We start from the raw sequence: 25,066 nt of genomic DNA, 5'->3' as shown, positions 1-25,066 counted from the left end.
CTCTTAAAAAATTGGCAATTTTTTCGAAAAAAGTGAAATTTTCATACTTGGTCTATTTTCGACACAGATATCGAGGAAAATACTCATTTTATGGTTGAAATCATGGGCAAAGATGTTAAAGCAAATGTAATTAGCTTTAATGTAAGCAAAGAACGATGTCTTTAGGCCATATCGTTCACTCACAAATTTTTAAAGTACAAAAAAAAGAGAAAACTGCATTTTTCGCATATTTGCACTGTTTAGTTTCCAATAATGATTTGAAGGTAGAAGGATCGTTTGAAACGGTAAATAATGTACATCCACAATAGTCCGGAAGCGAATCGCAAAGTAACTTGTCTTATTGGTAATAAAGGTGTTGTGGGACACCCGGTAGGACCTATGTGTCTTTCGTTTTAAATTATGTATTATTTAATTATGTATCAAGTTTTCGATTGTCAAGTTCTGAAAATAGACATTTTCTTACTAATAATAGAATAATAGTTACCAAAGATCAGAATCAATTACTTAATTGATTCTGATTCTTAATTGATTATTACCTACATAGGTTTCGGTTTTCTTTGTAACACTTTATTTTGTTTCCATAGATATAATATATATTTGTTACACAAAAATTTGTGACATTTTTTTTTATCTAGCCTCTCCGCCTGCAAACAATTCAAAAAGGGGCGATAAGAAACATTCCAAAAATGGGTTGCCAACCCAAATCGGTTGGAAAATTTAGGTAACCACCTTCCATAGTATGAATCAATTTAGCGATTCTATTATTTGCGATATGTTCGTTTTTTACATATACAAAATTTTAGGTAGTAGTAGATATTACAATGATTATTTTAGTGCCTACGTGAAATGTTGACAGGTTGAAAGAGTATACGAAATATTACATAAATATGTCACCGTAATATTTAATTTCCGTCAGATTGTAAACTAACTAGTAAAATTGTAAATTTGACTTCCACAAGCGTGCCAAAGAACACCCCACCACGTGCTAACTTGGTACAGATCAACTGAACATAACGCAATAGGTTTTCGTTAATAGAAAGATGTTCAGTTAGCGCTAATTGGAGTGGCCTTTTGTAACCAGTTTACAATCAGACAGAAATTACAATATCACGTTTACAAATGTATAATACTAAAACAGTTATTTTAGTTATCTAAATAGGGTACATTTTTGCCTAAAGAGAATCCAGCTAATCTGAAAACATGGAAAAATTTTTAATTAAAACATTTATATACTGAAGGTGCACAGTTTTAAAATAAAAGACCTTACAATTAAAAAAAAAAAAAAATTATTTTTTAATCATAATAATTTTTTTCATGTAAATTAAACAATTTTTTATCGGTAATTATGGCTACTAAGAACTATTAATAAATTATATATTAATATTAATTACTAATTAATAATTAAAAATTATGTAATATAATTTTTAATACAGGTGTGATGTGTGATCACAGGTTTTCACCAAACATGGTTACTGGATTTTATTTTATTTTAGTGAATTGAATGCGTAAATTCTATTTGGATACAAATTTTTTAATTAATTTCATAAAAAACCCAAAATTCACTGGACCGTTTAAAAAATCATTAATTTTTATCTTATATAGAAAAAATATTCATATATACAGTCAAACCTGGATAAGCGAGAGTTCAAGGGAGCACAAACTCATTCTCGGTTATAGAAGTTTCTCGCTAACCCGAGTTTCTCGCTAATGCAGGGACATGGGTAGCGTTTCTCTCTTATAGAGGTACGCAGCAATAATAAATCACAGCAAGTACGAATGTAGTAAATATGTAGTATGATAAAATATAGTTCCTCCTAAATAATATAAATAAATAAAGCTCGACTGTCGCTTATAGAGGTATAGATAAGTAGTAGTCTCACTTACGGAGGTCCATAAGGGAAAAACGACTCTCTTTTACAGAGGTTTCTGCTTCTCGCTAATAGAGGTTTTGGGAGCTTAAAATGACGGGTCCTGGCTATAACTCCCACTTATAGAGTTTTCTCATTTAGCCAGGTTTGACTGTAAGATATTTTCCCAAAAATATTTTGAAACATCCCTTCCCAGTATCTGTCCTTAGAGTCTTATGTTAGGATTTTGCTCAATGTAGGTAAAACAAGCGAATACTCAGTATGTATTCTAAACGCCCAAATTTATGCAAGAAAAAATAAAAAAACTTCATTATTTTGAATATATTTTATTCGAGAGACACTGCAAGTTCCTGAAAATTTTGCACTTTGAATTGCACCTAATTACGTCAATAAAACACTTTTAAGGTAGTATGAGCGCCAAGGCAATTTTAGATTTAGGGTTGAAATTATTTGTACCTTATTTTCAACTTTGATGATAAATTTTGTATTAACTTCATGAATGTAGACGAAAAATCAGAATACAATTTTTCGATATCTGCCTTGGTTTTCGAACTATCGAAAGTTGAATAATTCAACAAAATTTTATGCATTCATTCATTGAATTGATTAAGACGTAGTCCAACTTCATATAAAAAAAAATCAAGAAATTTATTTAAAATTGCCTTGGTACTCGTACATCCTTAATTATAAATTAGTTTTAGTGGCCAAAGAAGAGAAATAAGTGAAAACTAGCTCAATCCGTCTGCTAATACAAAGTATTCAAACAATAAGTTGTCATCTTCGCTAATTATACTATGTATATATAGTTCTAGTCCCTCTCTTGCAAACTGTTACTCCTCTGTCATGTCTAAAGCAGAATTTGATAGATTTAATGATGAAATTGCAGTAATCCTTAAACGTCTCAATTTTGCTGGTGCATCTATAAAAAAAAAGCAATAATAACTATTCGATTCATTAAGTTTTTATACCATGTATATATGAAATATACATAGTATATTAAGTTTAGTCCCAAGTTTGTAACGCTTAAAAATAATGATGCTAGGAAAAAAATTGTGTCATAGGTGTTCATAAAATCACCTAATTAGTCCATTTCTGGTTGTCCGTCCGTCCGTCCGTCTGTGGGCACGATAACTCAAAAGCGAAAAAAGATATCGAGCTGAAATTTTACAGCGTATTCAGGACGTAAAAAGTGAGGTCAAGTTCGTAAATGAGCATCATAGGGCAATTGGGTCTTGGGTCCGTAGGACCCATCTTGTAAACCGTTAGAGATAGAACAAAAGTTTAAATATAAAAAATGTTCCTTATCAAAAATTAAACAACTTTTGTTTGAAACATTTTTTCGTAAACATCACTGTTTACCCGTGAGGGCGCCAATTAAGCGTAAATTTTATAATATGTACTATACTTGATTATCAGTTATGTATGTGTCACATGTTTGTATGTGTAATGAAATATAAAGAAATCAACACTGACTATGCATGGTATTTCAACAATTAACTCAGTCAATTGTTTGTTTTCACTTGTTTTTATTAGAGACTTAATGTTTGTGCATTATAATTATAAATTATTTATTTTATCTCGTTTCGAATCAATGACAAAATTTTTCTAAAAATAAAATTTATTCACAACAACTTATTGCAACATTGTTGTCTAAACAACATAATGATAACAATACTTAACGGATTATTAAGTGCGCATGAATGCATTAAAAAAATTACAACCACAATTTTTTATAATATTTCCAAGAAATTTGCACTTGAACAAAAAAATAAAAATAAAATTTTTTCAACCGAAAATTTTACGTAAGTTTTGTCTCGTGGAACCAAAATTCGAATTCTAATAAATTCTGTAAATGTATATTTTCTAACAATATATTTTTTAGTTTAGAAAAGTACAAGCAGATGTCATGTATGCACAATAGACACAAAAGTGTTCCATTAGTGGCAATCTATATTGGATATGACCATTAGAATCCAGATAAATAACTTTCTTAAACATCAATACATTTTCGAATTTTAACATTAAATACACTCATCAAAAGTTTTATATTCATCAAAAGAATTTCATGTAGATCTAAGAGGTGGGGTGCAAATTTCATTAGATTTTAACGATAAGATGTCAGCGCCACGAATAAATAAAATATAAACCATACATGTTAGACTCAGCTGATTTTTTCTTTGAATAAAAAGACAAAAGATACCTACTTTTATAATTCTTACATAAATTTTGTTCATATAATTCTTAAAGTTATGTCGTTTTTTACTTTTTTGTTCACTATAACGGCATTTAAAGAATGGTGACCCAAGTTCAAATAAAAACAATTAATTTAATGTTTTATATAATTCATTAACAAAATTTTTGTTGTCAAAATTGTTGCATTAACTTATCTTATACTAGAGTGATACCCACCCCCTTCGCTGGGTTTAAAAGTAAAGATTGATAAAAATTGTTCTCGCTTACTCCCTTTCTATAACACTCGAAATAATCGTAAGGATTGTTTTCACAGGTTAAATATATGTATGGTTTTCTATTTTTTTAAATGTATAATAGTCGTAATTATTCATTGAGTATATCAGAAAAGATGGGCGTGAAATATTTTATATTGACTATTTTTACAGGAGTCTGTAATTTATGGTTATGTCAAATGACTACTTTTACAGAAATCTGTAATTTTTGGTAATGTTAAATTAAATTAATTTTTAAATTTTTTTATATTTTTTATTAACATATCTTTATAAATTATATCTCATGTGTTATTCTGAGGTATGAGCTATATTTCTGTACAGTTTCATTAGAATTTATTCGCTAGTTTTAGCGTGAAAACGTAACAAACAAACAAACAAACATGCTTACTTTCGCATTTATAATATATAGAGATAGAGATAGAGATATTGTTACCCAGTGTCTCAGATATCCAGGTATAAACAAATATCTGTCTCATTTACAGAGGTTTCCTTTCATTAATAGAGGTCTGAATACTGCAGGATATTTCAGTTATAGAGATGCGATTATTAAATAAAATACGTATTATCAATATCATTGCTGCTACAAAAATTATGAATATCGAGTCTTCGCGTGAAATCTTGTGCTTTTCTTTAATCTTCGGTCCACTTACCGGAACGTTTTTGTTACGAAATTGCTGGATCCATGTTAGCAAACACTGTTCATGTTCACGATATTGTGATAAACTTGCACGTTTTAGTTTTCCTTGTCCTTCAGAACATTGTGATTGAATTTTATCTTCCTTCTGAATTATTCTACAAAGAGTAGCTTTCATATTAAGTTCGACACAGACTTAATCACGTGTCTTCCCACTTTCATCACTGGATATTAACTTCAATTTTTCATGTACTGATAACGATTTGAGCCTTCGTTTCGGCATTTTTTAAATAAACATATGTATGATAGTAAAGCAAAACTAAAACTGAAGGTCATTGAGGCTCAAAACTAGTTAAGTGTGGAATTGGCGGATAGAATGAGAATAAGTAAGTAAACAAACAAAACGATGTTATCTCAGTTCTCAGTTACAGAGGTTAATGAATATAAAATTCACTCGCTGTCTCAGTTATAGAGGTAACTATGACGATAAAAGCGAAAGAACGAATTCCAGATATAGAGGTATGCTTCGTCCCACAAACAGAGGTAATTCAGTGCCAAAGTGTTCCAAAGTTCCACTGTATAAATCTATACGAGCTAACACAAATAGTTCTTTTTTCTATCGCTAGATAGAATCTTACTTAGCATTAAAATTCCATATGAAATTTAGAAGCGTACACAAACTTTAAAAATATGTTTAACAACAAATCTGTCATGACCACTCCAAAGTTTGTTTGTTTTTCTTGAAAATGAGCTATAAAAAGTTATCGTACGAGATTTATGGACCGTGATATTCCCTTTCCCAAGCAAAATTAACACTTCTGTATTTAAGCTTAGCTGGTATGCATAAAACATTTCATAGTTTTTAAAAAATGTAAGCGCGCTCAAGTTTTGTTCAATAACAAAAAATCATTGAAATCCCATAGCATGACAATTAACAAGGAATCATCCACCAAAGATAAACTAGTGCTTTTAAAAAATTTGCCTATCATGTGATGATATTTTTGAACTTCACATTATTATCTACAGATACGAGAAGGGTTTGGCCCAAAAAAATAATTTTAAGAGTGAGGGCAGGGGACAGGATTGAATGGTATTTAAATTCTATGGATGTACAAATTAATTATCATCGACACAGAATTAAAAAAGTGGAACAAATATCGTTTTACGAATATAGTTTAAATCCAAGTGAATGTAATGAAATCAAAGTCTTTTCTTTTTTAGATTTTTAATTCGATCGCATTAATTTTTTCTGGATCTTCAAAAATTTTACCAAAAACAGACAGATACACATAAACATACACTTTTAGCGGTTGAATTACAAAAAGTATTAAAAAGTTTTTTATTTCAATTTCCGGTGTAGGAACAATAACTGTATATCCATATCCAAGTCAATAATGTAATAGAGACTAGACAACCACCAGATGCGCACGCAATTTTATTAAAAATCATTTTTTGTACTTTCATATTTTATTATGAATAATCGTTTTTTATTTTCAATAATTAATTAGTTTAAAAATTTGATATATTATTGGAAAAAACATAACATATCTAGGTTATTTTAGATTTGTTGTTATATGAAATATATAACCCACATTTAAATTAAAATACACAAATCAGACAGGGTGCATTATAACCAAGTATCCCCACCAATTATGAACACACCATAAAAAATTTGATTGTAATAGATCACTTTACTTCCATTATTATATAATTTCATTCAAATCAAAAATACTCACGTTTCTGAGATTTGGTCTAGATAGAAATTGTCTGTAATCAAAATTTCCAATTTCAAAACTTTTTACAAATATTTTATCTTGAAGCTACCGTGGAATAATTTGAAATTTTGCAAAATTATCTTGGCAAATAACACTGTGATCTACCTGTGATTGTTAGAATTACATAGAGGATACAGCTGTAACGTATGTTGTAGTTGACTAGGATCTCTAGGATAGCCCTATTTAACCCAATGTATCACTGAAACGGACATTGAAAACGTACTTTTCTGGTTATCAAATATTCCTAAATTACACATTTAATATAAAACCACTTTTTCTATTATCAATATTCAGTCATTCATTGCCGTAACCAAATTATCACTGAATTCGCACAATGGTATATTAAAAAAAACAAAAAAAAAAAAAAAAAAACAAGGGCAAACAAGTGAAAACAAACAATTGACTGAGTTGAAATACTATGCATAGACAGGGTTGATTACTCTGTCACATTTCACATATACATGTCACACATACATAACTGATATTCCCATATAATACATACTATATAATTTTCGCTTAATTTGCACCCTCACGGACTTTTACAAAAAAATGTTTCAAACAAAAGTTGTTAATTTTTTGATAAGGAACACTTTTTACATTTAAACTTTTGTCCTATATCTAACGGTTTAAAAGATAGGTCCTACGGACCCAAGACCCAATTGACCTATGTTGCTCATTTACGAACTCGACCTAACTTTTTACGTCCTGAGTACGTTGTAAAATTTCGGCTAGAAATATTTTTTTGTTTTTGAGCTATCGTGTTGACAGACGGACTAACGGACAACCGTAAATGGACTAATTAGACGATTCTATGAACACCTATACCAAAATTTTTTTCCTAGCATCAATATTTTTAAGCGTTACAAACTTTGGCTAAACTTAATATACTATGTATATTTCATATATATATATATGGTATAATTATTATCATTCTAGAGTCTGCTTTAGTTAAATGTAATAACGATTGCCTGTATTAACAAAATTATATTTTGTTGAAAATATGCAAATGATCAACCACCCCCCCCCCTCTGAGCGGAAAGGGTCAAGTTTCGTCCCGCTGCCTTAAACGAAGTTGCCGCTTTCCGCCTTCGTCGAGCAGAAAAATATCATACACACCACGGGAGCAACTAAAGAATTTCTCAGCTCTCATATTTATCACTGTCGGTTTCCGCTCAGACAAAAATAAACATGAAATCTGACACATTCTTTACTTTTGCTCCCTAGGACCCCTAGGTGTGTAATATACTATTGCCAATGATTTGGAGTCTCTTTGAACAATATTTTAGTTCTGACTGTTTATTGATTCCATCTAATATGATATTGCAGAATGACGTCATCAATTTATATCTATACAATATAAATTGATGACATCATATTGTGATACCATCTTAATAAATATCAATAAACAAACAGAACCTTTATTGAATAATCAGAGACGTAAATCGTTACTGGCAGGACAGGTTCTAAATTGTTGAACGGTGGCCAAATAAATTTTTGTTTCGTTTGATAAAACATAAACATATAAACATATTTCACAAGCAAATACAAGAGTGATAATCTATTTATTCGCACCGTGCGTGAGTTTTATTGGAGGCGTTTCCATGGTAACGATACACTATTTTAGTTATAGAGTTGTATGAATGCATATATAATTGTATGGATTGCATTTATGACTTACATTGAAAATTTAATATTTTTGTCTCACAAATTAAAATAAATAATTATGATAATTTACATTTGAAAAATAATATTTGTGCAATTTGATTTCTTATTTTCACAATTTTTAATGCATTAAGTTTAATTAATTAGTGTTTTTCAATAATTTTAATTTGACATTTTCTCCTTTATCGCCAAGATTTTTCACTGGAAGCACTAGCATCGTTTTTATTGTCCCTACCATGACTACGTACACAACGAATACACGATATCAAACCGTCAATTTAAATTAAACCCCCTTTTTTATTTAAGTCAACTCTTTCTTTTTTTTTGTTAATGTTGACCCTTATGCATGAAATATGACCTGTAGTTGTAATCCAGCTTAGATAGAAACAGACTTAATCTTATGTTAGACCTTTTAGAACTTAGATTTGTATAACATAATTTTACAAAAAGAAATTTTTAAGTATTCGAATCTGAGAAAACATTTTTTAACCCCATTCAAAACTTGTAGTTTGCAAACAAACTTTTATTTGAATCGAATTTATTTCGTTTTAAAACCTTAATAGTTCTATTTTTTTTATACAGAAAATTCTTCCTTATTTACTTTTAAATTTCTTTCCCAAAAAAAATTTTAAGACAATGTATTCTTTTATAAACAAAGCAAAGAACTTCTTTTTGAAACATTTTTTCATTTATTGGAAAAAAAGAGTATTGGCTACGCCAGCTTCAGCAATAATATTTTAAAAAAGAGAAAACTATTTTGACTGAATATGGTATAAGTCGTCTAAAATAAATCGTTCCAAAAATTAAATTTTAAAAAATTTACGAGGATTTTATGTCAATTTTGGAAAGTATAAAAAATACCGATGAAAACCATAGCACCCCTATATTAACTATATGTTGTAAAAGGCTGCCATGTGTGGTTATCATTAGGTAAGGTATGTTTGTGACAGGTTGATGTAGTGCATAGGGCTTCCATACATTTTAACAACACCAATGGAAGTATTGAAAGTCATATCATCAAATTGACATAAGCACAATTTTATATAATATTGTATTTTATTAAAAAGAGATAAAAAATTATACAATTCACATTCTAAGCATACAATTCTCCTTTATTTTGAGGTATTAATTTTGAGAGTAAATACATGATTTCTTTGCTTATTCCACATGGCTTTTCAATGATTGTTTCAAATGTGTTTGAAAGTTTAATCCGTGTAGTTTAATGTTGAATGAAGGTTAAAAAATAACTTTGGAATCAGAAAACTAAAAAAATATACAACTTTTTTTCAAAATAAGTTTTAAGTGAATAAAAAAAATTTTGTGATTCGGTGAAAAATTAAAAAAAAAAGATGACTTCAAAACAAGGTAATCAAAGTTTCTTGCGTACGTTATCTGGGAAATTTTTATTTTTTATTTGCATTTTTTTTATTATTATCAATTATATTAATTTTACGTAATTAATTTTTAATTAGAGTGCAAATATTGTTTCTTTTTAATTGCTTGAACAAAATGATTGAGCACGGTTTAAAAAAAAAATTTATAAACAATTGAATCAAAATTTCGAAAATTTTTATAACGAATATTTTTCAAAATTTTTTTATATCAGTTAGTTTCAAAGTACGTATTTTAATTTTAGATTATAAATAATACCGCAATTTTTTTTTGAGGTTGTAATAACTACAGCAAAACAATTTTTTTTTGTCGTGCAGCATCCGTAAATTAGTTGAGTCATTTGTATGATAAATTCGCGTAAAAAAATTTAATTTGCATATTATTTACCGAAAGAGTTTATTATTGGGGTTTTTGGTGTTTTAGACACTAGAGGTCATTAGTGACATGAATTGTACGATCTTTTTTTTTTTTTTTGAAATGGGTTAGAAAGGGTTCAAGTGTACAAGGTCAAATTTGAAGTTACTGAGAATACGATATTCATTTCTTAATTAGAAAATATTGCAAAATTTGTCCTTCACTTTTATAACTTCAAAGCGATGTGGGAACTTAAGTTTTTTTATATATTATAGACGAAACAATTGACCAACTGTTACTAGTCACGAATTTTTTGAATTTCGCACCCTGGCAAAATATGAACGGTCACTCGAGTCAATCGAAATAACGCGCCAAAATAGAGAAATGGTCATCTGAGCTCTATCTTAGCATATGTAACTTTAATTTTCATCTTATCTCTCGAATTGATGAAAAGATGATTTAGAATCAAACATTGTATACCATTACTGAAAATTCAAACTATTTAATCCTCTTTTCGAAGGAATTGGGGAACGATAAAAACATTGACTCATGAGCCGTAGTTAGGTAGAAATTTTATTTTTAATTGCATGTCTTTCTTTAATCTTTTATTATGAATTTAATCTCTGGTATGATAATGACATAATATAAATAAAATTGACCTTGAGAGTGATACTTACATATCGTCGAATTTATATTAAGTTTTGCATGGTGATAGAATTTTGAATTCAGGTTCCCACTTTAAACAGAAAAATTTTTGAGAACTTTTCTGTTCGCCACTAGCGAATAAAATAAACGCTTGATATACATACCTAGGTTGAAGCGTTATGCACCATTTACAGAATATTTAGATTAAAGCCGTGTGAAGTTTGGAAAAAGTAGAAATTCGATTCGAGATGTGGGGGAGATAGGTAGGAGACACAGTCAGAAAAGTCAGAAAACTGAACTATTTTGTTTTGCATTGAAAGTTATTTTTTGGTTGAGTTAAATAATCACTCCATCACAAACAGGTCACTTGAGTTACCTTAACCTCGTCCCTCGCCTTTTTTTAAGCCGCAATGTACCTGCTCTTACGGATGCATGTCATTATTGTTGTTGCTCTTGATTTCCCGTGTCATTCAATTTACATTTACTGTGCTTGTTAATGCAATTAAGTAAGGATTTTTTTACATTGAAGACGAAGGTTTCCGCTTTATTTAATTTTAATGTTTCTATTTATATAATTAAATATTTCTGATTCATATTTGCTGTTAAAAAAGGTTACTTTTTTCATTAAATTCATCAAACTTAAAGCTTTTTATTTATGTGCCCTTTTTGTCCGGTAAAATTTTTTGTAACAGGGAAAAGTTTTAGTATTCTATATCATGTTTATGAAAAAAAATCTTGCGCGAACTTGTGCCTTTTTTATAACTAAGATAAGGGTACAGATTAAGATAGATTAAGTCAAAAGTCAAAAAAAAGAGCAAGCAATTTTCCAGTGAAAATTTGTGCATATGCAAACTTTGTAACGCTTAAAAATATTGATGCTTCAAATCAAATTTTGGTACAGGTGGTCATAAAATCATCTAATTAGTTCTTTTCCGGCTGTCCGGCTGTCCGCATGTTCGTATGTCTATGCGTAAGCGCGATAACTCAAAAACGAAAAGAGATAGCAAGCTAAAAATTTTATAGCGTGGATAAGACCTAAAAAGTGAGGTCGAGGTCGTAAGTGAACAACATAAATCAATTGGGTCTTGTAAACCGTTAGAAATAGTATAATATGTTTAAATGTAAAAAAAAAAACAAACAAAAGTTTAAATGTAAAACATGTTCAGTAAACAACTTTTGTTTGAAACATATTTTCGTAAAAGCGACTATGACTATCTAAGAGTGACTATCTTTGCGTAATCAATACTGTCTTTAAATGGTATTTCAACAATTAACTCGCCAATTGTGTGTTTTCACTTGTTTAATTATTATTTTTGGCATTCATAAGTTCATTGTTTTAAGTTTCCGAAATATGTTTTTTTTTTGTTTAGTTTGTTTTTTTTGGCAGAAATAATTATTACTTAACTAGATTGATACCCGCCCGCTTCACTGGGCTTTAAAGAAAAACCACCGCTTTATAGCCTCCACCCACTCTTTATATACACAGTTTTCAATTTGGTTAAATGTAAAATAGTCATAATTCATTGAGTATATCAGAATAGTTGGCCATGATTTGTTTGACATTTACTTTTTTAAATTTTTACATAATTCTTTAATTTATGGTTCAAAATGATGATCATAGATCTGCTCCATCTATAATCATCATTTTGAACCATAAATTAAAGATTTCTATAAAAATTTAAAAAATGGTAAATGTCAAACTTAATTTAATTTTATTTTTTAAATATATCTTTATAAATTATAGTTCATGTGTTATTCTGATATATTAGCTATATTACTGTATAGTTTCATTAAAAACCATTCGCTAGTTTTAGCGTGAAAGTGTAACAAACAAACATGCTTACTTTCACCTGTAGAATATATAGGAATAGTCATTTTTTTCCAAACGAGAATAGAAAAATTATTTATTTACAGTTTTATGGAATATTTTTGGATTTATCCCCTGTTCCCTGTTCTTGGTTGCGTACATGGTTATTTTCGTCTTTAAATTATTTTTTGTTAACTATTCAGAATATCCACTTTCAAGGTCGAATACTTTTTTATGTTTGTGATTAAATACTGAAATTCTTGAAATTCTATCTACTCAAAAGAAAAATTTATAGTTAGTTAACTATTGTAATAAAAAATGAAAAATCGCTTCTTTTCTATGCATCGGCGGTCAAGTAGAAAATTTTATTTAGAATTTTGATGTATATATCTTAACCATCGAATAAAACAAGTAAAAACAAACAATTGACTGAGTTAATTGTTGAAATACCATGTATAGACAGTGTTGATTACTCTATCACATTACACATATACATGTCACACATACATAACTGATATTCCCATTTAATACATACTATACAATTTGCGCTTAATTTGCGCCCTCACGGGTAAACAGTGACTTTTACAAAAAAAATGTTTCAAACAAAAGTTGATTACGTGATTTTATGAACACCTTTATTAATATTTTGTTCATAGAATCAATATTTTTAAGTGTTACAAACTTGGGATTAAACTGAGTATCCTTTTTAGATTTCATATAAAAATTTTTTCATACAAAAAGTTTTAAATATAGGCAATTTTTTTACATAAATTTGTCAAAAATTGTCTAAAAATGTTCGTCATTGGTGGGAAAAAAAAATTTATTAAGAAAATCACTTTTGCAGATAAAAATAGTTAAAGTTTCAATTCAATTTCAAGCACTGCAAGTATACCTTTTACTTCATCGATTTGATTTGGTGACAGAAAATTTTGCAAGTTTTCTATCATAATTTTGATGGGAGGGTATTTTTAACTCTCCCAGGATTATAAAAATTGTTCTTATTCCACTGTACCTGGCTGTGAAAAATGAAAATTAAGATTATAATTCAGGATTCAGGATTTTCGAAAAATAAAAGTACCCAAGGCAGGTAGAGTATGAATACCTATATCATTTTCAAATTTCAGATCGATGGAGTTAAGGGTATAATCGCAGTACTTGAAATTCAATTTAACCATTCTTGAATGGAAAATCGCTTTTCTTTATAAACTTTTATTTTCCATCTATGAATATTTATCTAAGAATGTTTCACACCATTAATCAAAGAATGTTTCACGCTAATTTAAAATTTGTAGGGGAGCGGAGGGTAATGCCGTACACCTAACTTTAAACGTGTATTTCTTCGAACCTACTTAATAGAATACAATGCTTTATGTATCAAGCCATCATAAATTTAGTCTAGTTTTATATAAATAATCCATAATTGACAGTGTCCAATATGACAGTGTCCAATATGACAGTGTCAAAATCAAATTATTCTATAAAGTTATTTGTACGGAATTACCCGAGACTTGCGTCTAATTCCGTACATAATTTTAAGAACGTAAAAAGCCTGAAAAAAGGTATTTTTTCACAAATAAAAAAAAAAATTTTAATTAACTGTGGGTAATCTTTTATTTATTCACAAAATACACAGATATAATCGTCCGCAGAGTTTACGCCACTACACAAAGCATGTGCCCATTTGTCACATGACACACATCTGTACCATAATTCTATATCCTTACCAAATTCATTACATATTACACACAATTCATGAACTCCTCATATTTCTGATCATATTTCTGGTGAAATGAGTTCATGTGATATCTCTGATTCTGCATTTACTGCTGCTTCTGGAGAAATAATATCATGCAATGCTTCATTGCGGGTAATACCGTACAGTGTACGGAAATTCCCGAAACCGAATTCAAATTTTAAGAATAAGTATTTACCTAAAAAAAAATTCAATAAAGGAATTCTTTGATGAAAATCTTATTATAAAGATATTTATTGTCCGAAATTAATAATTTCATTATAAAATTTAATAAAAATAGGTACTTATATCTTATTTTTTTATGTTTAAAAGTTGTAAAAACGAGCGCCAAATCACATAACATCTATTTATACAAAAATTATTACCCTTAATAGCACAGTAACTACGCTAACACTACTGCGCTAATGATTGACACCAAGAAAACGCACGCAGCTCAATTCCTTCAGTATAAACAGTGATGTACGGTATTAGCCTCCGCTCCCCTACATAACAGCCTTAAACAGTTTAGTAATTATTTTTGGAATAAATTTTTCCAATTTCATAAATTATAATAATTTTATTTTATTTACACTTAGATGTAATACTAATACGCCAAATATTTGTTTACTAAATTCATAATCAAATATTTACACGTTAGAAGTTTGTAAATAAATTGATTTTCCTTTTTTGTGATTTTAATAGTAGGCACATATTAGGAGGTGATATACGATAGTTAATACACTAAAAATGTCAAAGAAACTATAAAAAATATAACAACATTAACTTACTCAATTGTATATTTTCACTTGTTTTTTATTGATTATGACAGATCAACTTGTACTTACCTAAGCATTATGTTATAAATAATACAAATATTAATCGAAATTATTTAATTTATGCTTTTGTAATATTGTTATTTTCCAGAGTGTAATTCTAATATCTCGCCAGAATCGTGTTTGGCGTTGATTCGAAAATCACTAAAATCGAAAAATATGGACAGTGAAGGAGGACATTTTGATGGAAATATGCCACATTTATTTGTTGTATTAGGTGCATCGGTAAGTTTTCTTTTTGCTTTTTATTTATTACTAGCTGATTCCCGCCAGCTTCGCTGGGTACACTAACTATTTGGATGTGAATCTACACTTCTTTTATTATCGAAATGTTTTTCGATTTGATATTTATTGTAAATTTTTCAAATTTTAAATAGGCAAATATAGTGCCAGTCAGTAAATACACAAATTTTCACATCACCCATGAGGTACTGTGCATTGGGATGCGCTCCCGTTATTTATTGTGGCGGGATCCCTAGTAGTCCTACACTATGAAAAAATTGCCTCCATAAAACTAACGACAAATTTTGAAAATTTTTTTTTTTTAAATTAAATTTTGTACAAATTATATTTTTACGTCCGTTATTTTTTATGTATGACAATTTTTATAATTAACAACTAAATTTCCATTTTTCATCACATTAATTTATTTCTCTTAATTTTAACATTTAAAAACATTTCATTTATATGAAACTCATAATAATAGATAAAGATATATAAATCTGTAAAACACTTTACTTAAATTTACAAAACTTCTCTGTAAACAACATTCTTCGTACGTTTATCTAGTTTGAGAACGATGAAATCCTAAGGTGAACTCACTCTTGAACACGCCACATAAAATTGACCATGAGAAAAACTCACTTCCTAGTCTACACCGGCTAATTTTAAACTCTGACCTTATGTGCTTTATTGATAGTTATCGCAAAGCAACATTTTACTGGAAACTGCAAACGCTTAAATTCGAAATGGTCCGATGGAATCAGAGGGATTTTTGGAATGAATACACTTTCACCCTCATACTTTCCTGTAAAAATTGTTGCTTCGATAACGTTTCTTTGCATGGTTTTTACTCGTAATCTGGTGCCATTACACAATTTTGGGGGATTTAAATTACGCAACAACATTATTGGTGCACCAATTTTTAGATGAAGAATATGAGGTGGTATTCCCGGTGGGTTGAGTGTGTGTAGAAACTCGACAGGATAGTGTACTCTATGACTCTATGACTGTATCTACAGACTTATAAACTAAAATAATCCGTTGGGACTACAGAAAATACGTTGATATAAGAATTCCCTAAAATCTGTTCTTAGCGGGCGTCTATATCACGAAAGAGGAAAGTATGCGAAATTTGAAGTAAATCGGACGGATAGTTTCGGGAGATTTCGTGATGAGTCAGTCAGTGGTAAATCGCTTATATATATATAGATATTCGGTTATTTTTATAGAAATGAGATTCCAGTTTGTGTTGGATTAATCTACAAAATTTGCAGGTTTAAAAAAATTTTTGCTTTCGTAGAAAAGTACAAAAATTAGCGACTACCCCTCCCCCACCCCCCGTAATAATAAATCTATCAATAAATACCTTTTTTAGTTCTTTTGTTTCAAGTTTCATTTTCACTACATTTTCATTAAAATGAGAAAATAAATACAAATATTTGAGAATTTTCTCCAACTATCGAAATCATGGTATATCAATTTTTGGAGGTCATACATTCATAATCCATTTCATAATAAGTCCTAGGAGCATAGAAATTTTTATAGTACTTCCAAGTCAGTAACGAAATAATCATTTTTCCTTCGATGGCATTTGGGTGGCTTACTATGGAGATCGATGTTCTAAAATTGAGGGTTAATTTCAGCAATTTGAAGAGCATTTTTAAGAGAAAAACATTTTTTTTCAAAATTTTTTTGGCTTTGAATTTCAGTATAAATTCTCCAAATCGAGAAAGAGGATATAAAATCGATACGCAGTTCGGGTTAGTGTAAAAAAATAGCATTTTTAGGTGTTAACTTTCCAGTATTCTAACTCCATCATTTATACCACAAAATCTTTTTTTTTCGCCATTTTTAAACCTTTGCCCATCACCACAGCTACTCCAAATTGAGATAATACGTTAAATTTTATATAATAATTAATTTTATGTAAAAAAAATGTTGAAACTTTAATTTGATTATAGTGTGAAGCGGTAACTCGAAGTACAGTAAACAAACAAACAAAAATTTAAAAAAATGTCGGACCATGGGGTCAGCATCAGATTTAACGAGACACTTGTTTATACTATATTTCAAAATTAATTACAATCGATAATTCAATTGATACAGTTCATGTACAAAAAATGTCCCTAGAAAAAAAAAGCAATTTTACGCACTATTTTTATTCTGGCACTAAATGCTTTTTTTAATAGTAGTATCACGTACTGAATGTAAATGCTCAAAATCCTTACAAAAATAGAAGTGCCTCCATTTTAGGGAAAACCGTTGTAGGCTATATCTCCATAATCGTGCACTTTAAAACAAAAATGGTTATAACCTTTATTGCAGATAATTAAATTACGCACTTTTTTTGTAAAACAATTTTTTTTGTATCTCTAACCGTTTATGACTTATACGACTATGACGATTTACTTATTGACTATTTGACCGATATCTCTTCTAATATTTGTTTAAACAAGAAATGTTAATAACTTAACTTTTAAATCTACAAATTTCCTAAAACTTTTTTTTATAAAATTAATATTTATGAAGCTATAACGCATTTTAATGTTGCAACCACTGTGTGCAACATTAATAAAAAAAACAAGTATACATAGTGTAATGATAAAAATTTAATAAATGTATGAAAAAAGTTTATGATAGTGACATAATTAGCAATAAATAGTTTTAAAAAATTTTCAAATATCTGTAGTTCTAATGCAATATTGAACGCGTAATATCACGGTATTAGCATTTTTTTGTTAAACAAATATTAGACGAGATATCGGGCAAATAATCAATAATCAAAAAGTAAATCTTATAAATCTAAATAGTCGTATAAGTCATAAACGGTCAGTGATACAAAAAAAATATTTGACAAAAAAGAGAAGAAATTTATTTATCTACAATAAAGATCATTGCCATTTTTGGACTCGGTTATGGAGATATAGCCCAAAATGAAGACACTTTTTTTGTAAGGACTATTGTTAATAAAACTCATAATTTCTATAATTTAAATTTTTATTTGGCATGAACGTAACTTATCTGGTTACCAGAAAATCTTAAGCCTAAATAACATTTGGCAAAAATTAAAAAATTCTGGATTGTGTTTTTCGCTCCAAATACTCGAACGTTCGGGAAATAGGAGTCAATAAATATCGCATTAATCGAATGGGAGCCATTAAAATTTTAATCAGTCTGGAGTAGTCTTATCATTGATTTCAGTCAGTCTCAAATAAATCTAATTTTATATATCAAAGAATTAAATAACAAAAGTAAGATTTGGTGACAAAATGGTCTCGTTTGTCCAAACATTATGGGATCAGGTGTAGATAGCGCTCGGTGGTCCATCTTTTTCAAGCTGAGGCGAATAGCGCTGATGTGGAAAAATAAAAAGGAGTAGGGTAAATATTCCTGGAGCACTCATGGCACATATAACTGTCATATCTTTTTCTATTTCCCATGAAACTTCACATTATTACAGGTACAAATAATAAAAAACTCTGCGATGGGGTAATGAGAGCCATGCAGCTCTCATTACTCGCTTAACCTTCAATCGAACAAATAAAATTTCAAAATTACATCTCGTAAACTTTAAAAATTTCAATAGTCATACCTTAAATTAGATAGATTTAGAGATATAATTAGCGTAAATACAATATTAAACGTATGTATTTTAATGCTGATCTGGGACGTTATTCTTTCGTATTTTTTATAAGAGTACAGCAAAAAAAAAAAAACAATAATCATCTCGTACAACTAAATGAATGCAACTAAGTCGTTGTGCGCTTTAGGCCAGCTCTATCAAACATAAATAAAGACACTCGAACTTCATTTAAATAATTACGGGCATTAAGGAAGCCTATTTTGGACTGGCTTCCATTATCCTCCAGCTCTCATTAGCCCATGTTACCCTATTATTTAAAAAATACTTCATCCGATAACTCGATAGGCCAGCTCTTTGCTTTATAACCTTAATAATGTGCTCCAATGAATAATTTTATTGTGCTTTCCAATTCAATAACCTTTAAAATTATTACCAATCCTTTTCTATTTAATTATAAATTGATTAATTGATTTTTATTTTAACAAAGTGTATTTTAATTACTTTCTTCGAATTTAATTTAATTACATTTAACACAAATTAAAAAACACTCCCAAAAAAAAAAATAAATAAAATTCGATTTTAATTTAAGATTGTATTGTTTACGAAATTCAAAGAACTAGATTGTTTTTAACAAGAACGCCATAAATCGTCCATATACTTCCATATATATGCTAAAAATAAACGAGCAGTTTCTCAACATAAATTTGAATGTTTTTATACCATGTACCTACATATGATATACTAGCTTGACACCCGCCCGCTTCACTGGGCTTAAAAGTAAAGACCACCGCTTTATAGCCTCAATCTCTTTTGATCTCACTTATCAACGTTCCATAACACTTGAAAGGATTGTTTTTCGCAGCTAAAAGATATACACAGTTTTCAATTTTTTAAATTGTAAAGTAGTTATAATTTATAATATTTATTGAATATATCAGAAAAGGTAGCCATGAATTGTGACATTTACTATTTTAAATTATTACAGAAATCTGTAATTTATGGTTCAAAATGATGATCACAAATGCAGAAGAGTTATGATCATCATTTTGAACCATAAATTAAAGATTTCTGTAAAAATTTAAAATAGTAAATGTCAGATTAATGTTATTAAAAAAAATTTTTTTAGTATCTATATCTTTTTAATTTATAGCTCATGTGTTATTTTGATATATGAGCTATATTGCTGTACAGTTTCATTAAAAACCATTCGCTAGTTTTTGGGTGAAAGCGTAACAAACAAACATCCTCACTTACACATTTATAATATATATATGGATATCAAGGGCTACCAACAAAATTTTGGTAGAGGTATTCATAGAATCATTTAATTAGTCCATTTTTTGTTGTCTGTCTGTCGGTCTGTGGACACGATAACTCAAAAACGAAAAGTGATATCAAGCAATTTTTATAGCGTGCTTAGGGCATAAAAAAGGAGTCGAGTTCATAAATGAGCAACATAGGTCAACTTCTTGGGTCCTTAGGACCCATCTTGTAAACCGTTAGAGAAAGAACAAACAAAAAAGTTTAATAAAAAATTTAAGCAAAGTTTAAGTGTAAAAAATGTTACTTATGTATTATGTATGTGTTTGTTTGCTTATCTTTCTTTATTTAAATGACGTAAAAAACAAACGAATGCGTAATCGACACTGTCTATACATGGTATTTCAACAATTAACTCAATCAATTGTTTGTTTTCTCTTGTTAATTTTACGTTGAGAAACTAGAAAATAGGGTGATTTCGAAAAAATCGACTGTTTTCCACATTTTTCGACAATTTACTCGGAAACTATACATTTTAGAGATAAAATTGACCAAGAAACAATTATTTGGCGTAAAATTTTCAAACGATTTGTATTTATAGACTTTTTCTTATATTTCATATTTTCTGAAAAAGCTACATCAATGCGCAATTTTCCGTGTTTTGGGTGGTTTTTTTTTTTTCTTACAAACTGTGCATTTTAGGGAAAAAAAAGTTTGAATAAAAGTTTTTAAGCATGAATTTCCAACCGATTTGTATATTTTTATTGTTCACAATCTTTCGCAATTTCGGTCTAGTGATGAAAATTTATATTTATAGCGGAAAAATTTATTTAAATATCGATTTTACCAAAAATGCGAAAGATTGGGAACAATAAAAATATACAGATCGATAAGAAATTTTATGCTTAACAACTTTTATTTATATTAGGTTTTTGGTAGTACAACCTATATTATAATAAATATTTAAATAATTTAGTATTAGTGTATGACTACTACTAGTTTTTTTATTTGATCTCAAAATTTTTCGAACTTTCGTTCATTCTCAAGAGATTAAATTTAATTTATCCAAAATTTGTTTATAATAAATATAACAATAATATATACCAAGGTTTTGTAAAATTTTTGACGTTAGTATGATTACCTTGGAAAATGAGATGAAAATTTAAAGAAAATTATTTGCAATTTAGACTTAAAATAGGAGCTTGTAATACATCCTTTTTATCGATACACGTTGTTTTTGAATTTTTTCAAATTTCTATCCTTTCTAAAACGTTCATAAGCTTTCCTTTCTCGCATGTGTGTAACATTTTGAACTTATCATCAAATTTATGGGCATTTAGAATGCAATGGTCTGAAAAAGCTGTTGCACCAATGTTTTTTAATCGAATAGATGTACTATGTTCCTCTATTCTGTCTTTGAATGCGCGGTCCGATTACCCCTCATACGTAACGGGATATTCTGCAAAATCAATTTGGTAAATAAAAATCCCAATTTTCGATTCAAAACTTGTATACGGTAGAGAGTTCCAATTGTTTTTGATTTATAGTATTTTTTCCTTAAAATGCACAGCTATTAAGAAAAATCGAAACAAAAAAACACCATAAACAGGGAAAATATCACATTGTTGTAGATTTTTCTGAAAATATGAAAGATAAGAATAAGTTTATAATATAAAAATCGATCTGAAATTTTACGCCCTATAACTTTGGACTGATCAATTTTATCTTTAAAATGTATATTTTTTGAGTAAATTGAAAAAACCTGTGGATAACATTGGGAAATCATTGATTTTTCCAAAATCACCCTTTTTTTCTGCGCAAATGAGAATTTTTACAGGTAAAAAGTGGCATTGATGACATTCCTAGATCCAAAATTTCAGTAAAATTAGTATTTGTTATCAGAATAGACCTTTTTTACATTTTTTTTTCTTTTTTTTAAATTAATTTAATTTTTTAAAGTGTCTTAATAAGTGGGCTAATTTTTCCCCGATTTTTTGGAGCCATATGACCGAGAAAACAGACAATGAAAATCATTAAAATTCAAATTGGCGAAAACGATCCGGAAACACACGAAGCTATACGAATGGCACTGTAACGTCAGTTCGTCAGTTGACATTTATTAATTATCATAAATATACGAATTGCGAATGAAATAAACCGGCAATGACAGATAAATCGGTCAATATTGACGATGAAAAATCGTGCATAAAAATATATCGAGCGTGTTTTGTGCCTCTGTGCCCAAATACTACTTCAAAACAGCCAGAATTTTTCCGTTTCCAATGGATATGGCTATTAGAAAAAAGTGGTTTTATCGCGCTCATCGCAAGGATTCGATTGGAAAATCTAATTATTATTGTTGCGAAAATCATTTTGTAGTAAGTACAGTACGAATATTATCATTATCATGATGAACATTTTCTTTTACTATGAAATTTACCAAAATTCAAACATGCTACAAAAGTCCCCATAGCTCTCCCTCGAAGACCTAACAATTTTTTTATGAAATTTTATTAATCACTTTTTTTTCTAGAATATTACGCATTTTCTTATTAAAATTAGAACTCACAAAGTTGCTTTTACTTCACGAACTTCGAATGCATTGAACCTGTCATCTTGCACTAAAAACTCTCATACTATAAAAATAGTTATTTTCACAGATCTCCTTAATCTGCCTTTGAAAATCCTGGGTCGATTTTTGGTGACATTTTACTCTTCATTTTCAGAAATGATATATTATAGACAATACCCCTTTAAAGTTGATATTAACGATATATTAATACGACTGTTAACACTGTTTTATTGTCATTGCTTGTCGAATTGACGTCATAGATCACGTGTGCGGTGGAGCAAAAAAAAAATCGTTTTAAATTATTTCAAACTTTATCACTTTTTTAAATTAAATTTTTATGTGAATTATTGTTAAAAATGTGTAATTTTTCGAGTTACAGGCTCTACTCGACCTATATTTTCATAAAAAATTAACAAAAAGCATTTCTGTTCTTAATTAAAAAGGTCTATTGAATTACACATATTAAGAGTGGATGAAAATTGAGTTGCAAGATTTGTTTATAATGTTAGTTGAGCTCATTTACACTGTAATTTGAGCTCGTATATTGAGGTAAAAAAATAGCCACAACAAATTACCTATATTGTTAACATTTTATTAAAAGTTGGTCTCTAATTATTATAAAAATCCCTTCAAACGATTTTTAAAAAAAATACCAATTTATTGTTTTGTAGGTCAAGGATTTTACAAAATAAAATTATTTCATTTTTAATGTTGCAAGGTTAATATATTTATTTATTTATTATATTTTATAATATTAGTAAATGTGATTGTTTATTAAAGTTTACAATTTTAAATTTGCAATTTAATATTTCAAATAATAAAAATACAATGGCGTTCACATTACGGGGCAAAATGAGGTAATTTATTCCAATTTAAAACAATAAAACACAATATTATTATTTGCACAAAATTTTCAGGTTTAAAACTTTGTTACGCTTATAAGGATGAATTTTTGTTGACTTCCAGTAAGGGGAATAGTTATTGAAATAAATACCACGATACTCGAAATAAAATTGTATATTAAGAAATTCTAATTTTAGCTACAGACGATGATTGCGTTGCAATCGAAATATCGATATTTATTCACATCTAAATCTGTTTTTTAACTGTATGTTTTAAATAAAATTTCTTAATATATAATTTTATTTCGAGTATCGTGGTATTTATTTCAATAACTATGTTTCGCTTGATTTTTTTTGGGCTTTACCAGGATCATTTTAACTTCAATAAGCATAAGTAATTCCACTCCAATAAGCCTAAGTAATTTCACTCGCAAGGCTAAGACAAATCGATTGACGTCAGAATCATGAAAATGTGGCGCTCTAGAGGCCCAAGTGTTTGGCCTCTAGAGCGCCACATAGGAGCAATTATATATATATATAGGCTGCTAAACACACATTACCATTCCTTTGCGTTGCTCAGTCGGATTAAAATAGGAGTATCTAAATAAGGTAAATATTAATTTAAAGTATCAAACGTTAATTTTCTAACATAATTACGGGAATTATACTTTGGCGAGTATACTGGGCAAGGATACTCCGAGAGAGTGTGAATGAAGGATTGAATTTTGTGGGGCTCATTCACAAACTTGAAATTACTTTTAAATAAAATTTAAAACTAGGCCTGTAGCTAGTTTAAAGACTCCGCACAATAAGATAGGAAAATGGCTTTCTGTGAAAATTTTTTAAGCCACAAATTTTTTTAACCAGTAGTTTTCGAACTTTGGGCGATCAAAGCTACACATACATTATAATTATAGTATATGACTACTGCTTTTGTGTAAGTGTTTCTGTATAGTTGTATTATGTTGAATTGTCTTGTTAGTTAGTGTGTTTTACGTTGAATAATTATTAAGAGGGTAGTCATATTATAAATATAATATATGTGTAGCTTTGATTGTCTGTAGCTCGGAAAATACTTCTTAAAATATTTTGTGGTGGTGAGAGTTTTTGATCAGAGCGACCCGAATAACATTTTGGGGACGGTTTGAAAAAGTTTCACAGCGAGCCATTTTCCTAAATAATTATCCGGGGTCTTTTTTAATGATTAATAGGTACATATTTCGTCTACAATGTAGAATTAGTTAATGGTAATTATTCCTCTGACTAAGATTAGTCTCCAGAGGGCTTAGATGCCGCCTAGGTTCGTAAATGATTTACATATAAGTTATGACTGAATAAATGAAATCATATCCAATGCTGATTAAATAGACATGTCTAGTAATTAGACTCAATGGATACAGAGTAAAATGTGTGTCAGAAT

The 25,066-nt window shown here is 29.0% G+C and overlaps 1 protein-coding gene across 1 annotated transcript in view; it reads left to right on the top strand.

Annotated features, from left to right (window-relative positions):
- The first annotated feature begins 9,584 nt into the window (after window positions 1-9,584).
- The window catches only part of LOC123302352 (glucose-6-phosphate 1-dehydrogenase), a 32,853-nt gene continuing 17,371 nt past the window's right edge, over window positions 9,585-25,066 (top strand). The window contains exons 1-2 of the mRNA XM_044885249.1: window positions 9,585-9,769; window positions 15,259-15,392. Of these exons, the coding sequence (XP_044741184.1) occupies window positions 9,754-9,769; window positions 15,259-15,392 (150 nt within the window). The 5' untranslated portion in view covers window positions 9,585-9,753. The remainder of the gene's footprint in view (window positions 9,770-15,258; window positions 15,393-25,066) is intronic.

Source organism: Chrysoperla carnea, chromosome X (assembly GCF_905475395.1).
Source record: "Chrysoperla carnea chromosome X, inChrCarn1.1, whole genome shotgun sequence".
Lineage (NCBI taxonomy): Eukaryota > Metazoa > Arthropoda > Insecta > Neuroptera > Chrysopidae > Chrysoperla > Chrysoperla carnea.
The sequence above is the reverse complement of the archived record's forward strand: the minus strand, read 5'-3'. Positions and strand labels throughout refer to the sequence as shown.